Source organism: Blastomyces dermatitidis (genome assembly GCF_000003525.1).
Source record: "Blastomyces dermatitidis ER-3 genomic scaffold supercont1.1, whole genome shotgun sequence".
NCBI lineage: Eukaryota > Fungi > Ascomycota > Eurotiomycetes > Onygenales > Ajellomycetaceae > Blastomyces > Blastomyces dermatitidis.
Window position 1 is genome coordinate 4,373,806 of NW_025544774.1, and position 10,173 is coordinate 4,383,978.

Sequence of the window (10,173 nt, forward strand, 5' to 3'; positions counted from 1 at the left end):
AGTAGAGATCATCTCATTACATGTCAGAGATGTTGAATAAGAAATACTGCTTAAGACTTCTCATTTTTCTTAAAGAGTTTTTTTAGAGATGATCTCACAGTGATGAGCTGATGTCTTATAGACTCTGTAGCACTCTTCTTCTATTTTCTCTCAAAGGATTTTTAGAAGTTTAATGAGACTACACAAGTGTAAAATTCCTGAAGCAGTTAGAGAAAAGAAATATTGAAAATTAATAAAAAGATTAATATTATCAATCTGTGAGCTGCTGCTATTCTAATAGAGCTGCAGCCTGCTGAAAAAGTAAAAAGAAGGATCAGAGCCTACTTACTAATAATCATACTCTCATCAAACTCATTCTTCACTATTGAAGTCTTCAGCACTGATATCTTTATCTGCTGAGAAGTTAGCACTGCAGTGCTGCAGAGAAGCATGCTGCAGAAGAGTATAAGAGATGCTGAAAGTATTAATTTATCAACTTATAAAGCATCTCAGTCATCTGCTTTAACTGAAGTGAGATTCTCTTTAATCAGTAATTGATCTCTGTGATGCTTTCAACAGCAGCATTAGCTGATCTCTTCTTGAGATCAGTCATTCTGAGGTGTTTTTTCATCTCAGAGACTCACACTTTCATCTTCTTTTACAGATGAGTAAGAGAGATCTCTTCAGCCTTGACAGAATCTGTCAACACTTAGAGCTCTGAGACTCTCACCCTGTACTGCTTGAGCATCTAGACTTCTTATCAGAACTGATATGACATCTTTCTGTGAGATAATACTTACAGAGAGACAGAAGTCATTGTTACAGATACAACAGAAACAATGAGAGTGAAAGAAGAGACAGATGTATAAAATCCCCTTCTTCTTCAGCTGCTTAACACAGCACAGACAAGTAGTGATGCCAGCCAGAGACTGCACTGGAGCCTTTCTATAGAGAGAAGATGAAGGAACTGCGGGACCCTGCAGACCCAACCCAGCAGCATCCTGAGCAGGGCTTGGGCGTGCCGCGGGAGGGGAACTATGGATTGGGCTCCTTGGAGCCACTGTCCCCAGAACCAAGCTCTCCCCGGGTTTCTCTCTGAATGACCACACGGGGTCATACATCACTGTATTGACTGAGAGGGAGGGCAGCGTCACAACAGCGGCGGGGGGGGCAGGGGACGGACCGGATGCAGATGCACTGACCGGCAGAACCGCCGCGGCTGCAAGAGAAGCAGGAGGAGGTGTGGCAATGAGAGTGGTGCTCCCGCGGCTCATTGACACCGCCGCCTCCAACCTGGCTTTCTTGGCAGCCACAGAGGCCGCCGCCGCACCACGAAGATGTTTGTTATTCACTAGAAAATGTCAGAATAAGCCCTCTACTGTCCTCCAAGGATGATACTCCCATGCACTCACTATTGCAGATGAGGGGGGGGGGGAGAAAAATGTGTCACAGGGGGGAGGGATCTTTTTGAAAAAATCCTGTCACTACTGTTAGCTTTGCCCCTAAAACACATCACTTTTGCAGGGAATTCCATACATAGAATAGAATATATTGAAAGATCTGCAAGTCACTTGTTAACTACATTTTCCACATTTCAAATTAATATATAAGAAACTCACTTATCACATGTTTGATTTGAATGATGATGAGAAAAGAAAGATCTATGCAGTCAGCAGAAAAACTCATCTATTCCTTTGTATCATACACAGTACACACACTGTCAATCAGTTGATAATCATTGCTATATAACAAAGATAATTCCTAATCCAGTAATCTTGAGAACATAGAAACTATACTCTTAAAGAGAAGGGCATTGTCATGCTCCTGACTATGTCAAGGCCTCATTGCAGTTTCACACAGCTCATTACTTTCATGCAGATGATTTCATTCTGTCTGAACTGGTTTTCAATCACTCTATGACATCATTCAGATATATTATAGAAAGATTTGATTGATGAATATGAGAATCTCATTTCTATACAAGATCAGCAGATTACTCTTTCTTGATAATAAGGTATCACTGAGGTATCACTCTGACTATTCTTGCTTGTGAAATAAAAGAAGAGTATCTGCTCATTGTCTATATAGAATAGCTAGATACTGACTCCTTATCAAAGAAGTCAGTGATTTGTTTTACTACTACTGAAATATATATAAGAGTTACTACATGCCTCATACAATCTTCTTAGTATACTAAGTATCATATCTGTGATATTCTTGCAATAATCCTGTAGTCTATGAGCTCGCTATTTAAGCAAGATAGTCAAGCTCACTTATACAGCTTCTCAAACAACTACCTCTACATGTCACTGCTGACTAGCCACTGCTTCGGTCCCGCCACGTTACAATATTGAAGTCAGAGATAAATATTGTAAGAGAAATATTTCTCTATCAGATACTCTGTAATCAATCTAACATCTTCTATTATATAACAGTGTCTTAAAACAGAATATCAAGATATTTCATAATATTATCAGATATTTATAAAACTGGTTCACATGCTTTTATTCATGAATAAAACTTCTGTTTTATACAATTCTTTAATCATTTATTAATATATTAATCTTGATTGATTAATAAACTGATGACATCTTCATCTACACTTAGTTTTATAAGCATTTTCATTCTTCATGATGAGTAGAGAGTGAGATTGAAAGTATTGAAATATATAAGAGTATCTAAGTATTCTTTCAGCACTTTTATATTTGATTCTATAGATATTGAAATTACATGAGTTAATTATTGAATCTCTTTGTATTAAAGTTATTGAGTTACATGCATATCTGCTATCTGTTGCTATTGTAATTTCAACATTGCTCAGAGTCACTGTGATATTATCTTTATACTCACACTTGAGAGTTCTCTTATATTATTGTTAGACATGATTATATTATTTTATCAGGTGTATAATATCTGAAGAAGTGTAATCATATTCTCATATATCTGAGTATCAGAACTCTTAAGTCTTTCACTGACATTCTCTTGTAAGATCTTATTATGAGGTTAGAGTAACTGATGAGTAAGCTTCTATCTAAGAACTCAGTATTCACTTAACTGTGTTTCTCTTTCTTATATGTTGTTACATATTCAGATATCTCTTAATGAATAATCATTTCTAATGAGAAGATAATATGTGAATAATCATTTCTAATAAGAAGATGATGAACATTTTTCTAGTATAAGAGATCTACACTGAATAGATTGATATTATATTGATAGGTCTTATATAACAAAGAGAAAAATGTTAGAGAAGGAAAGAAAGAGAAAGTGCAAGAATCAGTGATCAAAGTGAATATTTATACATGTATATGGTGGTGTACGCGGTGGAGCTTCAGGGCGGAAGAATATACACGTGTTCGTAGCGGCCGAGGATCGGCGATCAGAACATACACGTTCATGGCAGCCGAGGATCGGCGATCGGGAATCTGGGGCGGTAGAAATCTATGGAGTGTACGGAATAGTCTATATAATTGATCGGGCGCAGCCCGCCACAATAGTCTTGTGAATGTCATCTTTGTGAATTCTATCATTGTTAGAGAATATCAAGCTTCTGTTTCAAGCATTTAACAAGATACCTTGTTCAGATAGTCAGACAAGTTCTAATATAAGATTATAATCAAGATTATCAACTTCATATGCATAGGCATCTTCATATTGATATTCTCTTATATCTATGATCAACTTCATCATGTAATGAGTATAAATATCTTTTAAATTATCAAATTCTATGAGGAGTTGAGATTTTAATAAAGAAATATACTGAAGGTTATAATATCTTATGACTGAAGATTTTATCATTGTATAGTGGCATAGACTGCTGTCTATCATGACTTTTATATTATATATATTATCAATCACAGTAGATACAAGAATCATATTTATTACTATTTTCTCTTTAAATTGTTATTATCTGATCTCTTCAAGCTTCTATTTACAAATTTGAACAGAAGCTAATCTTTTCTCTGTTTCATCAGAACATTCTTATAGTTATCTTCTGAATCTTTCTTCACTGTAATGTGATTGACACAGACAGACACTGATTCATTCTTTGAATAAGAAGACACTGATCTTTCTCTTGATTAAGAAGATACCAGTCTTTCTCTTAAGTGTGAGAATACATAGATTGATTGATAGTTGAAAGTGATGTATTCTAATCAGTTACAGTTGATGTATACTTCATGTTGATGTTAATCAGTGACTTTCTCAGAAGTGATCTCAGAGACTCAGAAGCCTGTTTGAACAGTAGAAACTCTTACTTGTGTATAGATATTTAAATCTATTCAGTTCATGTCATCTACATTATTACTATTCTTCAGTGTGAGTGTATAAGTGACTGAAGTGTAATATCTTCTATCACTGTTCTGTATACTCTTAAGCTTGATAAGATAGTTATTCAATATTCAGAGCTGTGTGCAGAAACTCTCATAAGTCTAGTCTTTGTCTACACTTATAAGAGTCTGTAAGAGTTTGAAAGTTAATGTCTTCTTAAGTATACTAATCTTTATTTAATTCTCTCAAGATTGATTATCTACTTCTAGAATCTTGATATCAAAGTCAGAGATAAATGTTGTAAGAGAAGTGTTTCTCTGTCAGATACTCTGTAATTAATTTAATACTTTCTGTTATATAACAGTGTCTTGAAACAGAATATTAAGATATTTAATAATATTGTCAGATGTTCACAATACTGATTCACATACTTTTATTTATAAATGAAACTTCTGTTTCACATGATTCTTCAATCATTTATTGATATATTAATCTTAATTAATTAATGAACTGATAATATCTTCATCTACACTCAGTTTTATAAGTATTTTCATTCTTCATGATGAGTAGAGAGTGAGATTGAAAGTATTGAAATATGTAGAAGCATCTAAACATTTCTTCAATGCTTTTATATTTAATTGTATAGATGTTGAAATTACATGAGTTAATCATTGAATCTCTTCATATTGAAGTTATTAAGTTGCATGCATGTCTGCTATCTGTTGCTATTATAATTTCAACATTGCTTGAAGTCACTGTGATATTATGTCTATACTTGTATTCAAGAGTTTCATATGATCATTAGACATGATTATATCATTTTGTCAGATATATGATATCTGTGAAATCTGAAGAAGTGTAATCATATAAATATCTCATACATCTGAGTGTCAGAACTCTCGGGTCTTTTACTAATATTCTCTTTGTAAGATTTTATTACAGGGTCAGAATAACTGATAAGCAAGCTTCTATCTGAGAACTCAGTGTCTGCTTAACTGTTTGACTGTTTCTCTATTTCTTACACATTGTTTACATGTTTGAATATCTCAGTGAGTAATCATTTCTAATGAGGAGATAATGAATGTTTTTCTAGTGTAAGAAGTCTATACTGAATAGATTAAAATGATATTGATAGATCTTATATAACAAAGAGAAAAACATTAGAGAAGAAAAGAAAGAGAAAGTGTGAGAATCAGTGATCAGAGTGAATATTTATACATGTATGTAATGATGTACACAGTGAAGCTTCAGGGCAGAAGAATCTATACACATTCATAGCGGCTGAGAATCAGTGATTGAGAATGGCTGAGAATTGAAGTGTACATGTACACAGTGAAGCTTCAGGGTGGAAGAATCTATACGCGTTCGTGGCGGCCGAGGATCGGTGATCAAGAATGGCTGAGAATCGGAGTGTATATGTTCGAGAATGGAGTGGAAGAATCTATGAAGTGTAACGGAATAGTCTATATGATTGATCGGGCGCAGCCCGCCACATCTCTTATCTTTTAGAGAATCAGACATGTTTTTATTCTTATATCTGACTCTATGTAGTAATGTACACTACAATTTAATAGCATATCTTATTAAGAATCAAGTTCTTCTAGCCTCTTTAACTTCTGCTCTGTTCTCAATATATATAGTACTGATGATTGAACTGAGCTGTAGATGCTGAGAATTGACTAGCTGATAATCAGTCTGATTAGTTACTCTACTTTCTTTCAATACTGCAGCTAGTGATTAATCTAGCTAGTAATTATTTAACTATTCTATCTTTTTCAGTATTACAGCTAGTGATTGATCTGATCTGTGATTATTTAAATCTATCTTATTTAATACTACAGCTGATGATAGATCTAACTGATAATTATTTAAGTATCTTTCACTTCAGAATATCATAGTACTAGTAATTAATCTAGATTATAATCACAGTAATGATAAACTTATCTTATTCATACTCTTATACAAGTTTATCAGCTCTGTTACAATAATGAAGTAGAACAGATAAATTACTCAGAGTAGCTTCTATCAATCACTTCTTTTCACTGAATCAGATAAGTCTGTTAGCAGAATTAAATAACTTATCTGAGAATTCATTAATGAATCTGACTCAGAATGAACTTACTTACAAGTAACAGCTGAAAAGCACACTATTATAATTATAAAAGTCTGATGAAACACAGATAAATAGTATGAGAGTATTAAGAGTCAAGTGACACTGTATAATTATATCAAAGTGAAAGACATTCTTATAAGTATATTAGTCTGATATTATAATAATATAAAAGCAGCTCTTAACTTTACTTCAGTAGCAGAATGAAAGAATATCATTGATCTCTGATTACAGGTCTTTCACACAGATATCATAAAGAATACTAAGAAGAGAGATTTAATAGTCTTAAGCTTTCATGAATTTAACTGTCAGAACTGTACTTCTTCTGATGAAGCAGTAATACTAGATATAATTAAGAAGTTAGAACAGCTAGAAGCTTAACTGACTTAATAAGAGAATAAACTCAATGAATATGAACATTAGCTTGATCAGTGAAAGAAGCAGTTGAATAAGTATATCACTCTTATTAATGAATATATCAGCAAACTCTAAGAGAATCTCAAATAATTAGCAGATAGAAGAAGTAGATTGATAAAAGTATGAACTAGCTTTCATACTGAGAAAGTTATGCTCATCACTGAGAGACAAAAGCTGAATCATTATCAGTAGACAGACTGTTCAGTTCAGATTAACAGAACAGATATCAGAGCTAATAATTCTCTCACTGAGTCTGTGCAGTAATTAGATATCTTTTTTAAGAAAGGCTTCAAATCATCTTTTAGAATCTGATAAATATTAGTAATTTCATGAAGACTGTATAATGCTGAAGACAGAATGCACTATTATAATCTAATAAAAGATAGAATTAATCTTCTCAGAGAAGCTGACACTGTATATTTTACTTATAACTCAGAGAGAAACTAAATATACAGATATCAGATACTCACTCATAACAATCTTAATCTTTCACTTAATAGTGAACTCTGTTTATCTGTATGAAGTAATGATAGATCAGCAAGATTATAGACTGATAACATTATACTATTCAACTCAGTGAAAATAAATGTAATGACATTTATCAGTTACTTGAAATTTATCACTATATAGAAGAGAGATGATACAGTTCTTCACATATTCTCTCTATATCTGAAGAGTCAGATATTAGAATGATATAACAGTCTATCTATTAAAATGAGAAAGAATATAAGCATCTCTCTCTCTATCACTGTTAATAAGTTAAAATGTGAGTTTCAGCTATTAGAAGAAGAAGCTTGAATAAAAGCTCTGATTCTGTATTTTTTCTTTAAGAAGTTGAATAAACTGTCTCTGATATTATACATCTTATAGAAGATTAACTTACTGTGAGTCACTGCAATCTCTAACTTCATTATAATAAAGAAGCTTCTGAGAAAAGACTTAAAGTTCAATCTTTTCTTAATTACACTGCTTATTCTTACTGAACAATTGAATGACTTCTGATAATGAATTAAAGATAATGAGTCAGTCATCTGACATGTCTGAACTGATCAGAAGACTCAATTTACTGACGATATATATAGTTTCAGACATTTTAAACAGAATAATAATCACTGTCTGTATCATATCTTTCTGTTTAAGTAGACAGAGACTACAAAGTTATCTGTATCTACTATGAAAACAGCAGTGATTTCTCTGAGTGGTCTCATAATAAGTAAGTTACTGATTCAGTGTATAATAAAAGAAGAAAGACTGCTAATACTCACAGCAGAGTGCTACATCTGTGAAGACTCTCATTACATTAATTACTATCTTAAAAAAGAGAAGAACAGCAATTATTCAGTGAATCAAGTTAAACTAAAGAATACTGACAAAGATGATGATGAGCTGCTGAATCTAGATCTCAGTCTAGATTCTGACAGTGAGTTAGAAAAATAATCAGTGAGATAGACACTGAGAGACTTATTTTATCTACAGACATTCTCTTAGATAATTATCTGAATATCTTTAACACTGATATATATATAATTGCAGTGTGTGACATCTCTATAAGTGATTAAGAATATATTAGCAGACTGTAGTATTTATCTTACATCTTTCTCATCATTTCTGTTATTATATTACAAGACAATCTCTCTGTCTGTATAAATACAGACATAAGTATATTACTTATCAATATAATAATAACAAGTCTATTCTTCTCTCATTATCAACTGACCTCTATGTCACATGATTAATGTATGAGTATTCAAGAAATTAACTCAGAAGTAGATAAATTAAATCTATTCATAATAACAGATCTTATCTTGAAGATAGATGATAATTCTTTTTTCATTGTTAAAGATGAATTTCACTTAGTATAATATCTCAGATGTAATATAATCATGACTAATAATGTATTATTATCAGTGAAAGCAACTATCAATATTTACAGTGAGTATGTTATATTTCATAAAAGATATTTTATAAATATTAAGATTATCAGAGATGCTATCTGTGCAGATAGATTCTCATCAAACTCACAGTTATCTCAGCAGCAGAAGAAGATTGTTATTTATGCTATTAATACTAATGTTATTCATTATTTTAACTTGAAAGATTCTCTGTTTTCTATCTTATATATTAAATTGCATCACCTGTGCTCTGTCTTGTTGATAAATGTGAAAGATCAGAATAATTCACTTTAAATTCTTACAGCAGACACTCTTATCAAGCAGGTTTAAGTGAATATATCAGATCACTGAGTAGTAGAAGACTGAGTAGTTATTTAAGCAATCATCAATCAACATTACAAACTATTTAACTTCAGTCTAGATTTATTTTTAAATGATATTAAAATGTCACTGCAGTTCATCAATAAGAGTAACTTTTTCAGCCTGAAACAGACACTCTATTCTCTGTCTTAAAGAGATTATAAAGTCACTAATCAGATTCTGAACTCACTTCTATAAAATAGAAGAATCAAATATATTTCTCTCAGAGACAGAAATCTTATTACTTGACTTATCTTTGTAATCTGACTTAGAAGAATGCTGAGAGTGATGATTAATTTGTGAAAAATAAATACATACTTACTGTTGAAGGTTCCGCGGTTGGTCGGCCCTTCTACCAGCAGTGCGCTGGTGATGATTGAGCTCTTTTGTCTCAGTAGTCTACAGGTTATGAGATCATTGAGCATGAGCCCCGCTGTGGTCAACATGCATGGGTTTGATCTCAGAATGAACTTAAAAATTCCTAACAAATACTCTGAACATTTTAAAAGTGCTAAGAGACATTCTAGAAGTGTGTTCTAGAAGTTCTGTGAGCTCTAGAACTGACTGAGTTCATTATTAAAAAGAAGTCATTATGAGAAGGTCACTGAATGAAGTCACTGAGAGAAAGTACTGTACTCTGTAGTAGCTGATTCAAGGGGGGGTGTTGAGAGTCCCGCGGTTGATCGGCCCTTCTACCAGCAGTGCGCTGGTGGTGATTGAGCTCTTTTATCTCAGTAGTCTACACTTACTTCTCAATGTATACTGTCTATTAATATAATAAGATATATTGCAATCACTCAGAAGTTCTACAGTATTCTCATTTATAGACATTGATTAAGACTTCTTTTAATAAGCAATTAAACAGAGTGATCATTTTAAAATCATATTTATAACTCTGCATCAAGGTCTTGAATATTTTATAGTTATTATAATAAGATTAGTAATCTTATCTGAGTTCTTTCAACAGTGTATAAAGAGAATTCTAGTGAAATTTCTATAGTAATTTGTATTAGTCTATATAAATAATATTATTATCTTCTCTCACTCACTGAATGAATATCTTTATTATATACAGTAAGTCTTCACAGCTCTTGAGACATCTGAAGTAATAATGTCATTAGTTAAATATCATTTCATATATCTCTA

At 32.4% G+C, this 10,173-nt stretch overlaps 1 protein-coding gene across 1 annotated transcript; it reads right to left on the bottom strand.

Moving 5' to 3' along the window:
- Positions 1 to 320: 320 nt before the first annotated feature.
- On the bottom strand, positions 321 to 1,844 carry BDCG_16159 (uncharacterized protein; the record flags this gene model as incomplete). The annotated part of the gene is made up of 3 exons (XM_045425418.1): positions 321 to 395; positions 780 to 1,330; positions 1,838 to 1,844. 3 exons carry the CDS (start codon positions 1,842 to 1,844, stop codon positions 321 to 323), a joined length of 633 nt encoding a protein of 210 aa, XP_045279204.1.
- Between the last annotated feature and the right edge of the window lie 8,329 nt (positions 1,845 to 10,173).